This window comes from Ovis aries, chromosome 2, assembly GCF_016772045.2.
Source record: "Ovis aries strain OAR_USU_Benz2616 breed Rambouillet chromosome 2, ARS-UI_Ramb_v3.0, whole genome shotgun sequence".
NCBI classification, from domain to species: Eukaryota; Metazoa; Chordata; class Mammalia; order Artiodactyla; family Bovidae; genus Ovis; species Ovis aries.
Window position 1 is genome coordinate 169,067,402 of NC_056055.1, and position 18,128 is coordinate 169,085,529.

Below are 18,128 nucleotides of genomic sequence, written 5' to 3' on the forward strand. Positions count from 1 at the left end.
CAGCTGGAGAACATCAGTTTCACAGTCTAACACTTTTCTTGATAACTTAAATGTTTTTTCCAGCAACAAAGTTGCAAGATTGATAATAATCTAACCTGCCATGTTTTTCATGTGTCATGACACCTTTGATTTACCCATGACTAAAAAGTGTATTTGACACAGAAAAAATGCATATCTTCCATTTTTCTTACCACTTAACATCTTAGCTGCAATATAGCTGCGGATGTCTTTGTTTGGGTATTAAGAATTACATAGCAACATTTGTGGGCTTTAGATATGACAATCAATAAACTTTGTTTTCACAAATGGCACAATATATTACTGCAAATTTCTGTCACTGCATTTAATTTTTGTAGACCAGCTATTGACCTATTATTGAAATCCCTAATATAGAATACGTGATAGGTCATGCAATGTTCTCCAGTTAACTCCCTTTCTTTGTCTTAAAATTGGACCAACAAAATGAAAAATAAAAACAAATGAGCCACATTTGAATTCATAGAAATTATGGATGGTTTAATTTTAAGATTAGATATGGATAGACTTCTCTGGTGATCCAGTGGTTAAGATTTCACCTTTCAGTGCAGGGGTGGTAGGTTCAGTCCCTGATCTGGCAGCTAAGATATCACATGCCTCCCTGCCACAAAGCCAGAACAAAAACAACAATAGCAATATTGTAACAAATTCAATAAAGACTTTAAAAAATAGTCCACATCAAAAAATATTTTTTAAAAAAGTTTAGGCATGAATATATATATTTTTTCTATTGCTTTGCTTAAGGAATGTAGAAGTATAGAGATATTGAAACCCTCAGAAAGCCAAAGGTTAAAACCTAATGAAAAAAATGTTTTTATTTTTCTAAGTAATCAGAAAATTTTTTTTCAGAGCGCCTTCAAGGCATTTCCCCTGTATCAGTTGCAGACAACAATGTACTGAATAATAACGGCAGTTAAAGAATGTCTCTTGAGCACTGCTCCCCAGAGTTCATACTTGCTCTTGACTTTGATAACTCAAAATATGCATATTCTGCCTACTTAAGCTGCTTAGATGCATTTTCGCCCTGAGAAGAGAAAATCCATTGTATTGAATGTGTTTTTAAATGTGTGTGAGCATTTCTTCTTAGCGCTAGGACTCACATAGCCTCCATTTTTGCTTTGTGTGAAAGACAATACTTGCCAAGTTATTAGATAATTTATATCTTAAGAGACTTTAGAGTTTTACAACAACATACCATCAAATTACAAGGAATATATCTGGTAAAGTATCTAGAAGCTTGGTATATAATCGCAGTTGAGTACTGAAAACCCATCTGTCTTTGTAATAGCAAAGTAGAAAATTGTAATCTTAATAAATACGTGTTATGTAGTTATACCTGTTGGCAGCCTTGTCAGAAACAGTGAAATAGATTAAATGACCTTTCCCTCTTCCACCTCTAGATAATGAATTTTCATATGTCTACCTCTTTCCTCCTTACTTGAAGTTGATAATCATTCATATTCCCCTGAGGAAAAAGAAGCAGTCAAAAAATAATTTTCTTTTTCACCCTGAACTCTCCTAAATCTACCAATCTATCTGAATCTAGCACTATTCACTTTTTCTCTTATTTGAATGGAAGAACAAACTGACTTTGTTCCTAAGGCCAGTCCCTGCAATTGTGCATCCATACCACCTTTCCTCAACTGTATAAGAGTTAGACTCAGTCAGTTGCTTCTTTATTCCTTGAATCATCAATATTCTCTTTTCTCCTGGATCATTCCCATTAGTATACAAGGATCTTGTAAAGAGGCTGTGAAATAACTTCTTTAATAACTGTACTCCTCTCCAGCTACCACTCCATTTTTCTTTTCCCGTTATGCAAAAAGTGTGTGTCTATTACCTCCTCTGTCCTCAGTGAGCCTTACATTCTTATCACTTACTTACACCTCTGTTGCCAAAGTTACCAGTGACCTCCAGTTGCATAATTATTCAGTTATCAGTCCTTAGCACACAACTGATCTTGTCTCCTCCTTGAATACTTTCCCTTTTAAAGAATATATTCTTGGAGTTCTCTTATTATTAATACCTTACTGTGCCTTTTTTTTTTTTTTTTTTGCTCGGTTTATTTTGCTGGGTAATCCTCATTTTGCCAGTATGTTTTGCACGTCTCAGTGTTCAGTGCTTTGAACAAGTTCCTTTCTTCTATTGATTTCTTAAGGCTTTCGTCCTGTATCAGGACTTTAAAAACACATCCTTTTCCATGGTTTTATTAAACATCTAGAGACTAAGACTTGCAGGTTTTTGTCTCCAGCCCTACATGTTAGATCTTATTCGTTGAATACCAAACTTACTTAAATACTGAGATCCAACGTACTAAGTCCATTAGGATATTTAATGGAAATATCAAATTCCATGTCTCCCAAAGCTTTTGATATTCTCCTAACAATGTTTTCTCCAATGATGACCATCTTGGTAAATGTGACCCTTTTCACTCAGTTGCCCAAATCAAAACACTGTAGTTACCCTTGACTCCATTCTTTTTCTCAGACTATTTTAAATTTTTAAATATATTCTGAATTGGACTACTCTTTCTAAAGAACAGCTTGCATCCATATTACTATCAATGCTTTACTTTTCTTTGTAGAATTTAATGCTGCCAAAAAATACTAAATAGTGTTTGCTTGCTTACTGAGTTTTTCCTCCAGTAAAATGTAAATTCCACAAAAACAAAAATTTTATTAGTTTTGTTAACTGCCGTATCTCTAGCATTTGGACGAGTTCCTGACAGAAGTGAGTTATGCCCAATAAATCTTTGTTAAATATATAATTGAATATATGAATACTGAGAGAGTATTTTCTTTTTAGGAGACAGAAGTGACTTTTTTAAGGGCCCTTGTTTTCAAACTGGAAATATTTTAAAGCCATTTTGAAATAAGCCAATATATTTTACCTGTTGAACTCAATCATTACTGGTTTATATCTTAGAGGGACAAGTCTGAGTTGGAAGAAATGTATTTCTATAGCTAAAGAAGTTTCTGTTTGCCACAGTTAGAAAGGTGACTAGGAGAATCAGAAGTTGCCATAGGCCACTCCTCAGTGACTACTGTGAATTATCCATCCCTGGATTGTTGGCTAATTTTAATATTAATTCAATAACCTAAAATTTGAATGAATTGTTCTTTGAGAGTTACCAAAATGACCTTTCGATTTAATTGTATTTATACTTTAATTAAATTCAGTATAAATATATTTGATTTTCCTGATTAAAAAAATTATGCATTATTTAACATTATTTTATTTATTAAAATATATTATCATTCTTAAATTTAAAAAATTCAGTAAAGTATCTTTATATATATTGCAAACTATGCCAAGTAAGGTCTTCAGGTAATAGGAGGAATACTTCCTTGATCTGATAGATTGGCTCTTTATTAAGAAACAGGGATATTGTGAGAGCTACTAATCTGCAAAATGAGAAGCTCTTTTTTTTAATGCATGGTATGTTAATTGGCTTTAACTGGTTTTTTTTTGAAAATGATCCTTATTCCTATAAAACAGCATATTCCATTGCTTCTCATTCATCTTCATATTGAAATATCCTCTTCATGAAGATATAGGTATTTCACTAATAATACCAGATAACAGAAAGGTTATATTGTTTTAGTCTATAATTCAGCTTGATTGGTAGTTTACCTGAGTGAGTTTTGGCAATGTCCAAGACAGGATTGCATTGGCCTAACATGCCAACACCAAACACATCATCATTTCTTAAAACTGACTCTACTTTTTTTTCCCCAGTGTCACCCTGTAACCCAAATAGCAAATCTCCACATCCGCCTTTCACATCCATCCTTCCACATCCTATTATCTACATAAAACAGTCACTACAATTTAAAACTTCTACTTTATCACACCATACTGTCTCTACTTAGGAAAAAATTACCATGCATTTTAGGTTCTTATGACCTATTTCCTGAGAAATTGGAAGAGTATTTCTCTGTTCAGGAATCCAGCTACTGTACCTGTGTCTACATGATTTTTTTTTTAAAGGAATAATCTTGGGTTACTGCCCTTATAATTAAAAACATAAATACATTTCTTTATAAAATAAAAATTAAAAATACAATAAATAAAGCATTTTCATCCAATCAGATGATAGTTTAGCCTGTGTGAAATCTAGTGTGCTCGTAAACCTCTGAGGATTCTTAAGTCCTTACATCTCTCCATTGGACACTGCTTCCAATAGGAATCTTGGCAAAAATAATCAATCTTTCTTTCTATACTGCATCAATCTGAAAGGATACAGAAATGCCTTTTGCATTTACCTACAGAAATAGATGGGGAAACTGTGGAAACAGTGTCAGACTTTATTTTTGGGGGCTCCAAAATTACTGCAGATGGTGATTGCAGCCATGAAATTAAAGGCGATTACTCCTTGGAAGGAAAGTTATGACCAACCTAGATAGCATATTCAAAAGCAGAGACATTACTTTTCCGACTAAGGTCTGTCTAGTGAAGGCTATGGTTTTTCCAGTAGTCCTGTATGCATGTGAGAGTTGGACTGTGAAGAAAGCTGAGCGCCGAAGAATTGATGCTTTTGAGCTGTGGTGTTGGACAAGACTCTTGAGAGTCCCTTGGACTGCATGGAGATCCAACCAGTCCATTCTAAAGGAAATCAGTCCTGGGTGTTCTTTGGAAGGAATGATGCTAAAGCTGAAACTCCAGTACTTTGGCCACCTCATGCGAAGAGTTGACTCATTGGAAAAGACTCTGATGCTGGGAGGGATTGGGGGCAGGAGGAGAAGGGGACAACAGAGGATGAGATGGCTGGATAGCATCACGGACTCGATGGACATGAGTTTGAGTGAACTCCAGGAGTTGGTGATGGACAGGGAGGCCTGGTGTGCTGCGATTCATGGGGTCAGAGTCAGACACAACTGAGTGACTGAAGTGAACTGAACTGAATGCCTTTCCAACCTCATTCTGCAATACTACACCAAGGCAATGTAAAACAAGACTTTTACAAACTCCTTTCCCATCTGATATGAGTTTTGTTACACCACTTTAAAAGTAAAAACAAGTTTAAAAAGCTAAATGGGAATTACATCTATCCCACTATATTTTACTTATCCATATTGTATTCCATGTGTCATTTCCCAAATGCACCCCAAATTAAAAGTAAGTTTATCAACTTGACATTAAATGCCCAGTGCAGTGTTTCCTCAACCTACTTTCTCATCTACTATAAGGCCTATGTGAGTTTGAACCTAATTCTTTTTACTTAGTAGCTTTGTGATCCTAAGTAATTTACTTAAACCTTAAATATACTTATTTTCTTATCTATAAAATATAAAAAATATTAACACCTGATTCTCAGAAATATTGTGAGCATACAATAAATGAGTAAATCTGAAACATAAAATATAGTGTTTAATTTCTAAAATATGCTCAAAAGGGTTAACTGTTGTTATTATCATGATGAAATACTTTCACCACTAATACATGTTCCACCCTCAGAAACTAAAAACTTAAGTCAGTATTCCAACTTATCTTAGTCTTTCCCACATCTTTGCTTTTGTCCAAGCTTTTTGTTTCACCAGATTTCCCATTTTTCTTCCTTTTTTGTAAAAAAAAAAAAAAAAAATTCTCCACACATTCAATTTCTGTTCATCCATTAATGCACAGATGAAATAAAATGTAATCATCATTAAGGAACTTCTAACTCTATTTAACAGATAAGTCTTCATACACTTGTGCTGCTATAACAAAATACCACAGACTGGGTAACTTACAAGAAATTTATTTCTCACAGTTCTAGAGGCTGGAAATCTGAGATCAGGGTACCAGCACGGTCTGGTGAGTGCTGTCTTCTGGGATACAGACTTGTCCTATCTTGCAGAAGGCCCAAGTGATCTCTCTAGAGCCTCTATTATAATGCAGTAATCCCATTCATATGGGTTCCTCCTTCAGCATGTGAGCAGTGTCCAATCCTCATCAAAACTGTCATCTTAAGGGGTTAGGACTTCAACATATGAATTTAGGGGAAACAAACATTCAACCATAGGAAGATATATCTAACCATTCTTTGGAATTCAGTGTTACTATACAAGTTTGATGAAAGGTACCAAACCTGACTTCAAAAATATAGATATTTATACTTAATCACACTTATTTTTTCTATTAGATTATATCTTTCTTGAAGACAGATGATATAGACATTTATGCTTAATTATACTAATTTTACCTAATTTTTCTATTAGATTATATACTTTTTGAAGTCAGACTATCCTGCTTCATATGCTGGTTGAAATGCCTTACATCCATAAATTCTAAAAAATAAAATAAAAAATACAATAAATAAAACATTTTCATCCAGTAAAATAGTAGCTTAGCATAAATGCATTATGACAATAAAATGTAGTGCTAAGATAACTTATAATATAATTGCAGTAATTGCATTTTCTTGCTTGGACCAATACTGTTTTTAGTGCCTTTTAATGTTTCCATTTTTGATTCATGTTTTAATTTTCCTTCTGTAAAATGTGATAAGATAGTTTCTTCTGACATATGGCACTGCTGCTGCTACTGCTAAGTCGCTTCAGTCGTGTCCTACTCTATGCGACCCCATAGACGGCAGCCCACCAGGCTCCTCTGTCCCTGGGATTCTCCAGGCAATAACACTGGAGTGGGTTGCCATTTCCTTCTCCAATGCATGAAAATGAAAAGTGAAAGTGAAGTCGCTCAGTCATGTCTGACTCTTAGCGATCCCATGGACTGCAGCCCACCATGCTCCTTCGTCCATGGGATTTTCCAGGCAAGAGCACTGGAGTGGGCTGCTAGTGTATACTTATTATAAATATCATTAATTTCAGTCAAGAGATTTTTCCATTAACACAATAGTTAAGGAAAAGAGAGAAACAAATTTGAGCCATATATGTTTTGGAAATTAAAATATTTCAACCCTATATCTTTTTTTCTACTTGGGTGGTTAATTTTATCCACATTTTTAGTTTGGCTTAGTTGACTTTGATCTATAATTTATTATGCTATTTGAATAATACTTTTCTATCTTTTTTTTAAACTATATAATTTCCTCCTAGTATTTCATATTCAACTTTTTCTGTTCACTGCATAATTTTAGAAGGTTTCTTTTTTAATTAGGTGTCTTTATGTAGGTTGTTCTTCGTTTTGTTGCATATAGCTACAGTTTATGTCCTATGAAAAGAAACATGTTGGTCGCTAAGTCATGTCTGACCATGACACCCTGTGTACTGTAGTCCTCCAGGATCCTCTGTCCATGGAATTCTCCAGGCAAGAATACCAGAGCAAGTTGCCATTTCCTTCACCAGAGTTCTTCCCAACCCAGGGATCAAACCCTGGTCTCCTGCATTGCAGGCAGATTCTTTACCTTCTGAGCTAGCAGGGTTCCATGAAGCTTTGCAGAGTTTTCTATTACAAGTTGTTAGCATTCTTCTCATTTCTCATTTCATCTTATTTTTAAAGCCTTTATATAGTTTCTATATGATAAATTTTTAAAATTCTTCTTTAAATTATTTTAATTTTGTAAAGATTAAAAACCATTTCATAGGGCTAAATGGATTACAATTTTCCCTTTTCTCACACTTTAGTCCCACTAGCTTAATTTGATATACTTTACATGGAATTTATTATTTACTCTTTTATTCAGTTAAACCTCGGATTCTTTGTTCTTTCATCTTTAACACAGTAAATGTTGAGAGATATCTACCCAGTTTCATTCACAGAAGGTAACTGCTCACATTATAGAATTAGGTAAGGGAAATCTCAAAGAGTATAACTGGATAATGCTTATTATTATATATGCATATGTATACATTTGTTATAAATATTTATTGTTTGTCTTTATTTTTAAGTACCAGTATACATAATTCCAATTACTTAAAATGAAACCAGCTGAATTAATGTTTTAGAATCAAAGGGAAAAATTAATTAGAATTAAAAGGAAGTTTAAATGAAACATTAAAAAATGTTTCATTTCCCTGTGAAAGCATATGTTTAGCATCAGATATATGTCAAATACTATCATTATAAGTATATATATAAATTTTTATTATATTCTTGACCATGAGAAGAGAAGGGTATGTTTGTAAGAATGTGGTTATCAGTTCAGTTCAGTTGCTCAGTCGTGTCTGACTCTTTGAGACCCTATGAATCGCAGCACGCCAGGCCTGCCTGTCCATCACCAAGTCCTGGAGTTTACCCGAACTCGTGTTCATTGAGTTGGTGATGCCATCCAGCCGTCTCATCCTCTGTTGTCCCCTTCTCTTCCTGCCCCCAATCCCTCCCAGCATCAGGGTCTTTTCCAATGAGCCAACTCTTTGCATGAGGTGGCCAAAGTATTGAAGTTTCAGCTTCAGCATCATTCCTTCCAAAGAACACCCAGGACTGATGTCCTTTAGGATGGACTGGTTGGATCTCCTTGCAGTCCAACGGACTCTCAAGAGTCTTCAACACCACAGTTCAAAAGCATCAATTCTTTGGTGCTCAAGCTTTCTTCACAGTCCAACTCTCACATCCATACATGGTCATTGGAAAAGCCACAGCCTTGACTAGATGGACCTTTGTTGACAAAGTAATGTCTCTGCTTTTGAATATGCTATCTAGGTTGTTCATAACTTTCCTTCCATGGAGTAAGCGTCTTTTAATTTCATGGCTGCAATCATCATCTGCAGTAATTTTGGAACCCAAAAAAATAAAGTCTGACACTGTTTCCACTGTTTCCCCATCTATTTCCTATGAAGTGATGGGACTAGATGGCATGATCTTCGTTTTCTGAATGTTGAGCTTTAAGCCAACTTTTTCACTCTCCTCTTTCACTTTCATCAAGAGGCTTTTTAGTTCCTCTTTACTTTCTGCCATAAGGGTGGTGTCATCTGCATATCTGAGGTTATAGTGCCTTGGAATTTAAAAAGGTATAATTATGAATCTAGTTAAATTAGATTTTTCATGTTTCCAAGTTTCTCTTTTTAATTCACCGCTTTCTAATCAGTTTTAAAAAATTATGGCACTGATTAATATACCATGATAGGAAAAAAATCACTTTCTGATTTTATACATGTCTGTAACTGTTTGAGAGAGAAAATATTCTTTTTTTGTGCTATTGACATATAGGAGTCAGTCAAGAGGATGAAGACAGTTTTCCTCCTTCAACATGAATCAGCTGAAAGTCTGTGCAGAGATTTTTTTCAACCTAAGTCTTAATCCTCTAAGTTAGAATATTGACTGAATGCTTTCTTGTGTTTCAATCTCTTCTATTTGGAAGGTTGATATTTATTACTCCTCATTAAATATTGATGTATTAAATCTTTTGACTTAAGTCATTTGATGGGTTTTCCAACTGTTCCTTTTGGGAAATTGTTTACTGACTCCAAGTGTGGTATCTGATTAAAGTGTCACATTCATTCTGGTCAGTCTGTTATCCTCATCACCCAAGCTAATGATAGTTTTCAACTTGCCAGTGGAAACACCTGGTAATAATACCCACTAGAGATCTATGCAGTTCAGGTAGAGATAGATAACTTGCCAGGCTTATGCCAGCTTTCATCAGGAAGTATAAAATAAAAGACATTTCCTTAGCCCATGATGATATTTGTGGGTTCTTATTGTTCAGTAATTTTCCCCGCTTCCATATCAGGCCTTATGTTTTATTTGTCTAAAGAGGAAAACCATAGATAATACTTAGCAAAAACACATGAGTATCCCTTCACTAAAGCACATCACAACTAATATAAGTATCCTTTCTCCAGTATGTCATTTGAATTTTTAAAGTTACCATTATTGTATCAAACCACATCAGTTTACAAAACATCTGACTTTCTCTTTATTGGTGTTCTGTTTATCTGAGGCTTTAAAATCAGTGGTTGATACATTTTGCATTAAGATAAGCAACTGATTCATTCAAAAAGCAGCCACAAAATGTAATAGATTGATTAGTTGTGTCAACTAAGCATTGCCTGTATTGACCAATGATTCATTTTTATATCAGTGTCTCAAGAGAAACTCAGTGTTCCTTCATATTCCAACCTCTCTCCAAAAAACGTCAATGACATACTTATATTTGCTGACTAGTAGCCAGTTTGGAAATTGTTGTCTACATCTTGGCAATGTTAGCTCATTTTTGAATGAGAGGCTATTTCAAAAAAGGTCATTTCAGTTGTCAAATGAAGACATTAAGCATTAACATTAGTGTTGGTGCATCTTTGCTAACCAAATTATTTTGTAACATTGCACAGAATATTTCTAAAGAATTTTACTATGTAAGCATTCCATGTGTCTATTGACTAATTCAGAATTTGTAGTGAATGATCAATAGGTTCCAAACTTTTTATAAATGCTAGAGATATAGCAGCAGAAATAGAAAAATAATGCACCAGAGAAAGAAATCTGATATATACAATGTTTGGTAGTGATAAGTGAAAAATAAACTTGGGGATGTCTACAGAGAATGTAAAAAGTTGTAGTGTTTTTTTTTTTTTTTTAGCAAGGTAAAGTGGTAAAAAGAAGTCCTAACCAGAAAGATGCCATCTAAATAACGCCCAGAAAGGATGTCAGCGTGTCATGTCAGCCATTCCAATATATGATGATTATTCTAGAAAGAATAGCTCTGGGATGCCATACAGAATCTTGTTCAATGGGCAGTAAGAAAGTCGGTTTGTGTTAAGTAAGAGTGAGAGAGTAGCAAAGAGATGAAGGAAATGAGGGGAAATCCTAATGATAAGACACATCACATAGGGCTTATAGGCCATTATAAGGCTTTGACTTTGACTTTGATTGAAATGGAAATCCTTTGAGGAATCGGGCAGAAAAGTTACTTGATCTACCTTTACATTTTAAAGACAAAGTTGGCTATTGTATTGAAGAAGACTCAGAAGGAGGAGGGCATAGAGGAAAGCAGAGAAACCATTGAAATTGTGATGATCTGGTTGAGAGGTGTTGGCAGCTTGGGGCAGGATGTTAGTAGTAGTCACTGAGAAGTAGTGGGCTTCCTGATAGATTTGACGTCAGAGTCCAAGATGTTTGTTGACACACTGGAGGTAAGGCAGAGAAAAAAAGAGGAGTTGAAAATTCCCCCTATTCCCTATTTAGAACAAAAGCTACTCTGAATGGAGTTAAACTTTCAACAGTGATTTTTTTATGGAATTTTACTCTTCAGTTCAGTCACTCAGTTGTGTCCAACTCTTTGCAACACCATGGACTGCAGCACGCCAGGCCTCCCTGTCCAGTTGGTGATGCCATCCAACCATTTCATCCTCTGCCATCCCCTTCTCCTCCAGCCTTCAATTTTTCCCAGCATCAGGGTCTTTTCAAATGAGTCATTTCTTCACATAAGGTGACCACAGTATTGGAGTTTCAGCTTCAGCTTCAGTCCTTCCAGTGAATATTCAGGACTGCTTTCCTTTAGGATGGACTAGTTGGATCTCCTTGCAGTCCAAGCAATTTTACTATTCACTTTATATATATATATATATATATATATATATATATATATATATATATATATAAATTGAGATTCTTTTAAATTCAAATTTATCTAAAAATTACCAGTCTTACCTAGCACAAGCAAAGATATATTCCAAAAACTGGTGTTGAACAGATTTCTTTTACCACAAGATCTTATTTTCCTGACTATAGAGAAGGAATGTGGAAGGCAGTGGTGCAGTGACCATAATCTAGTCATTAAGGAAATGTGTGATTGTTTAGCTCCCAGGGTCAGTCAAGGAGCGAGTGAGGTTGAGGTCACAGGAGCCTGTGAGCTTTACATGTTTTACTTTAGAGAATCTATTTTTGACCTCATGCATCCACCTCAAAAAAGTGGCTCTTGCTCACAAAGAAAGTCTGCAACATTATATAGATAGGTCAATCTAGATCCATATCATTCCTAAGAAAAGCTCTCATAATGTTTCCTCTATTTGCCAGCATTGAAAGCAAATAACATTATCCTCAGATTTAAAGAACACATTATGACTAAGAAAATCAGGAATACAAATGCTCAGTGGACTATGTTGTCCTTAAAGAAATAAAATGGTTACTGGAGGATGTACGGGTTACTAATAAAAACTTTTTTAAACCTTTTTTTTTTTAATTTTAAAGATAAATTAAAAAGATAGAACTGACTTTTAATGAGTAATACAAATTTATCTTAAAAATGTGACTTTTACCCAACTCACTTTCCTCTTTCTGTCTTATTCCAGAACCTACAGATAAACCACCTTTGCTATTAATTGCAAATTCTGAAACAATTGAGATTTTCTATCTTAATGGAAGTAAGATGGCAACCCTGAGCTCAGTAAATGGAAATGAAATTCATACTCTGGATTTTATTTACAATGAAGATACGATTTGTTGGATTGAATCAAGAGAATCTTCAAATCAGCTCAAGTGTATTCAGATAAGAAAAACAGGAAGATTAACAGATGAATGGACGATCAGTATTCTTCAGTCCTTCCACAGTGAGTTTCAAATTATCTTATATGCCATCCTTTAAGGATTTTATTTACAGACCAGCTGACAGGATTCTTAGATTTCTCAGAATAGCTACTGGCTTCTAGAAAACTATCTATGTAAATATGAATGCACTTAAATAAGTGTATCCCCTGCATGTTTTGCGCATACACACATAAACATAGAATTGCACTGTTATATAAGCAATACATTGAAGGGTCAATTTTAATTATTTCTTTAATGCTTATTACAGTATCACCTACATGAGAACTGTGACTTTTCACTGAATGGTAATTTACAATGTGTGATAGTGAAGGTGGAGATTAAAAAAAAAAAAACAAGACACAGAGTTAATAATAAGCTCATCAACTGTAGTATTTGTTAAAATACCTTGAAACTATTAATTTTATGCTAATTGGTAACAACTACCTGTGTTTGTTGACTTCTTTCTTACTAAATCACAGTTTTTTTGCATCTTCTTCCAAGAGTAATTTGTAATTTGTGATTCACTTGATTTCTAATGTTGGATATTCACAAACTAGTACCTGTCCTTTTCTTTCTGTATTTCACATTGTCACACACACACACACACACACACACACACACACACACACACACACACACACACAGTCTCTCTTTTTCTTACTCTTCCACTCTCCCCCATCCCCACACACATGAGAGTATAAAAGTGTATTTGTGCTTGCCTGGGAAACCGTATACATAAGAATTTCAAGATGTGTCCGTTCATTTTATGATGTACACTCATTCTTACAAATTATACTAACATAAAAATTGAAGTGTGTGCTATGTGTGCATGCTAAGTCTCTTTGGTTTCTGACTCTGTGTGACCCTCTGGACTGTAGCCCACCAGGCTTCACTGTCCATGGGACTCTCCAGGAAAGAGGAGGTTGTCATGCCCTTCTCCAGGGGATCTTCCTGACCCAGGGATTGAACCCATGTCTCCTGTATGGTAGGCAGAATCTTCACTGATGAGCCAACAGTTGGTAGAGAAATGAAAATAATGTACAATCAAGTTAAGGAGGAAAAGAAAAAGAGTACTGTGGTAGAGTAAATGCAGTTTTCAATATAGAACATTTGGTTTCTGAATTCAATAATCTTATTAAAGTTTATGATATATAATTAAAGGGATTAGTAATTGATCCTTAGTAAATATAGGAAAATGTACTGTGTAATGTTTGATAATTATTATTAGATTAAATAAAAGCAGTGGCAAAGATTGTAAGAAAAATGAAATATGAAGTGAACAGAAGTAAATGTATAACTAATAGAATATAGCATTTTGAAGACTGCCTTAACATAGATAGAAAAATTGGTAAGGCTGTTTATTGTGACAGAGGACCAAAAATGTCTGGTGTAATCAATGGGCACTGACTCTTGTGAAGATTCTATGGAGAGATGATAATTCATAATAAACAATAAATAAGTAGTGATAGTAGCACAAGAAATTGTTCTATGTGATATGGGTATTTCAGACATTGGCTTAGCCAGTAGTTTGGAATCATTTGAACAAAAGACTCTGATTTTTGCCATGTTAGTGATTACCTCAACTAATCCAAATGTATTTGTTCATAGCAAATGGAATACTGGCAATCAAATAACTAAAATATTCACTTAAGTTGTTAGATGAAATTATCTTCCAAGTGTACTTGAGTCAGTTCAGTTCAGTTGCTCAGTCGTGTCTGACTCCTTGTGACCCCATGAATCGCAGAATGCCAGGCCTTCCTGTCCATCACCAAGTCCAGGAGTTTACACAAACTCATGTCCATCGAGTCGGTGATGCCATACAGCCATCTCATCCTCTGTTGTCCCCTTCTCCTCCTGCCCCCAATCCATCCTAGTATCAGGGTCTTTTCTAATGAATGAACTCTTTGCATGAGGTGGCCAAAGTTTTGGAGTTTCAGCTTCAGCATCAGTGCTTCCAATGAACACCCAGGACTAATCTCCTTTAGGATAGACAGGTTGGATCTCCTTGCAGTCCAAGGGACTCCCAAAAGGCTTCTCCAACACCACAGTTCAAAAGCATCAATTCTTTGGTGCTCAGCTTTCATTACAGTCTAACTCTCCCATCCATACTTCACCACTGGAAAAACCATAGCCTTGACTAGACGGACCTTTGCTGCCAAAGTATAGTGTCTCTGCTTTACAATATGTTATCTAGGTTGGTCATAACTTTCCTTCCAAGGAGTAAGCATCCTTTAATTTCAGGGCTACAATCACCATCTGCAGTGATTTTGGAGTCCCCCAAAATAAAGTCTAACATTGTTTCCACTGTTTCCCAATCTATTTCCCATGAAATGATGGGGCCAGATGCCATGATCTTCGTTTTCTGAATGTTGAGCTTTAAGCCAACTGTTTCACTCTCTTCTTTCACTTTCATCAAGAGACTCTTTAGTTCTTCACTTTCTGCCATAAGGGTGGTGTCATCTGCATATGTGAGGTTTTTGATATTTCTCCTGGCAGTCTTGATTCCAGCTTCTGCTTCTTCCAGCCCAGCATTTCTCATGATGTACTCTGCATATAAGTTAAATAAGCAGGGTGACAATATACAGCCTTGACGTACTCCTTTTTCCTATTTGGAACCAGTCTATTGTTCCATGCCCAGTTCTAACTGTTGCTTCCTGACCTGTATATGGGTTTCTCAAGAGGCAGGTCAGGTGGTCTGGTGATCCTATCTGTTTCAGAATTTTCCATAGTTGATTGTGATCCACACAGTCAAAGGCTTTGGCATAGTCAATAAAGCAGAAATAGATGTTTTTCTGGAACTCTCTTGCTTTTTCCATGATCCAGTGGATGTTGGCAATTTGATCTCTGGTTCCTCTGCCTTTTCTAAAACCAGCTTGAACATCAGGAAGTTCACAGTTCATGTGTTGCTGAAGCCTGGCTTGGAGAATTTTGAGCATTACTTTACTAGCGTGTGAGATGAGTACAATTGTGTGGTAGTTTGAGCATTCTTTGGCATTGCCTTTCTTTGGGATTTGAATGAAAACTGATGTTTTCCAGTCCCGTGGCCACTGCTGAGTGTTCCAGATTTGCTGACATATTGAGTGCAGCACTTTCACAGCACCATCTTTCAGAATTTGAAATAGTTCAACTGGAATTCCATCATCTCCACTAGCTTTTTTCATAGTGATGCTTCCTAAGGCACACTTGACTTCACATTCCAGGATGTCTGGTTCTAGGCAAGTGATCACACCATCATGATTATCTGGGTCATGAAGATCTGTTCTGTATAGTTCTTCCGTGTATTCTTGCCACCTCTTCTTAATATCTTCTGCTTCTGATGGATCCATACCATTTCTGTCCTTTATCAAACCCATCTTTGCTTGAAATGTTCCCTTGGTGTCTCTAATTTTCTTGAAGAGATCTCTAGTCTTTCCCATTCTGTTGTTTTCTTCTATTTCTTTGCATTCATGGCTGAGGAAGGCTTTCTTATCTCTCCTTTCTATTCCTTGGAACTCTGTATTCAGATGCTTATATCTTTCCTTTTCTCCTTTGCTTTTCACTTCTCTTCTTTTTTTTTTTTTTTTTTTTTTGCAGCTACCTTTGCCATACATACTTTAAAAAACATAAGGAATATTATCAGTTAGTCAATATGATGGATGCTGGTTAGTCACATTTTATTATTATTTTTTAAAAATATCTGCCTCAGTTTTTAGCATTGGGATGTCTCCATCTAGCTTAAGTTTGTTGTTTTTTTTTTAATTTTAGTTTTTTATTTTTTAAATTTTAAAATCTTTAATTCTTACATGCATTCCCAAACATGAACCCCCCTCCCACCTCCCTCCCCATAACATCTTTCTGGGTCATCCCCATGCACCAGCCCCAAGCATGCTGCATCCTGCGTCAGACATAGACTGGCGATTCAATTCACATGATAGTATACATGTTAGAATGTCATTCTCCCAAATCACTTCTCTTCTTTTCACACCTATTTGTAAGGCCTCCTCAGACAGCCATTTTGCTTTTTTGCATTTCTTTTCCATGGGGATGGTCTTGATCTCTGTCTCCTGTACAGTGTTCTGAACCTCCGTCCATAGTTAATCAGGCATTCTGTCTATCAGATCTAGGCCCTTAAATCTATTTCTCACTTCCACTGTATAATCATTAGGGATTTGATTTAGGTCATACCTGAATGGTCTAGCGGTATTCCATACTTTCTTCAATTTAAGTCTGAATTTGGCAATAAGGAGTTCGTGATCTGGGCCACAGTGAGCTTCCGGTCTTGTTTTTGCTGAATGTATTTAATTAACTTCTTTTCTACATTTAATATACCCTAATAATAGGAGTTGGTGAAGGCAATGGCACCCCGCTCCAGTACTCTTGCCTGGAAAATCCCATGGACAGAGGAGCCTGGCAGCTGCAGTCCATGGGGTCGCTAAGAGTCAGACACGACTGAACAACTTCACTTTCACTTTTCACTTTCATGCATTGGAGATGGACATGGCAACCCTCTCTAGTGTTCTTGCCTGGAGAAATCCAGGGATGGGGGAGCCTGGTGGGCTACTGTCGATGGGGTTGCACAGAGTTGGACACGACTGAAGCAAATTGGCATCAGCAGCAGCAACAATAATAGGAGTGATCCTTTCTTTAATATGTATTTTCCAGTCAACCTTAATAGTACATCTCAAATTGGTCAAGCAATCATACATTAGAATATTTGTAGAAAATAATAACTTAGATAGCATGCCATTTATAGATAATTCTTGGCAAATTAGAAAAAAATTAGAGATTGATTTTGTTAGGCAGTTCACTAAACTGATGAAAAGAATATTCATTTTGAACTATAGAAAATAAATGCAATGGAAATATTTTAATTAGAATAAATAATTATTAATGAAGTCAGATTTAAGCCATGCAGTCAGTCACTTTAGAAAAGCATGATTAAATATTTGGGAGTAAGTCATGGGACAGAAATGTGATCAGGACCGGGCTCCTTAGTCATTGCTTGTAAGCTGTGTATTTTATCAGCATGTCACAGAACAGTTTCCAGTGTATGTAATGGGCTCTGCATTCATCATAACAGTTTGTGAGTTGATAATGAAGTTTGAGTATTCTTTGCATATATAATTACATAAAAATCTTTCACCACATAAGCAAAAATAATGACCTGATGGGAGTATGCCTGAATACCTGTCACTATCCACTGTTCCAGAGATTCTGTTTAGGTTCTCCTCCCTCATTATCTTTAGATACTTTTCTCTGAATTTACCTCAAGAAAATATTCTTTTCTAAATAAAATAAAAAATTTTATTTTTCAAAAGAAAACTGTGAGGTGAGTCAGAAAGTTCATTGATAGATGCTAGGGGCCTGGTGGGGGCAGGGGAATAGAGAGTTAGTGTTCAATGGGGGCAGGGTTTCAGTTTAGGAAAGTGAAAAATTTGGGAGATGGATAATGGTGAGAGTTGTACAACAGTGTGAATGTACTTAGTGCCACTGAGCTGTACAGTTAACTATGGTATGGTTAAAATAGTATGTTTTCTATTATGTGATTTTTACCCCAATAAAAAAGTTAAGAGGAAGGATTACTATGGGGAGAAAAGCATTACAGGTCAAACCCACTTGAGTTTAAAAATTAAATAGTACTTTAGTACACAGTCTATTTCAATATAAAAATTTTATTGCACATCTCATCTCACTGAATACCCACCATA

At 35.6% G+C, this 18,128-nt stretch overlaps 1 protein-coding gene across 1 annotated transcript in view; it reads left to right on the forward strand.

Annotated features, from left to right (window-relative positions):
• Positions 1 to 18,128, forward strand: part of LRP1B (LDL receptor related protein 1B) — a 2,196,232-nt gene that overhangs the window by 994,963 nt on the left and 1,183,141 nt on the right. The window contains exon 6 of the mRNA XM_060411151.1: positions 12,207 to 12,464. Within this exon, the coding sequence (XP_060267134.1) occupies positions 12,207 to 12,464 (258 nt within the window). The remainder of the gene's footprint in view (positions 1 to 12,206; positions 12,465 to 18,128) is intronic.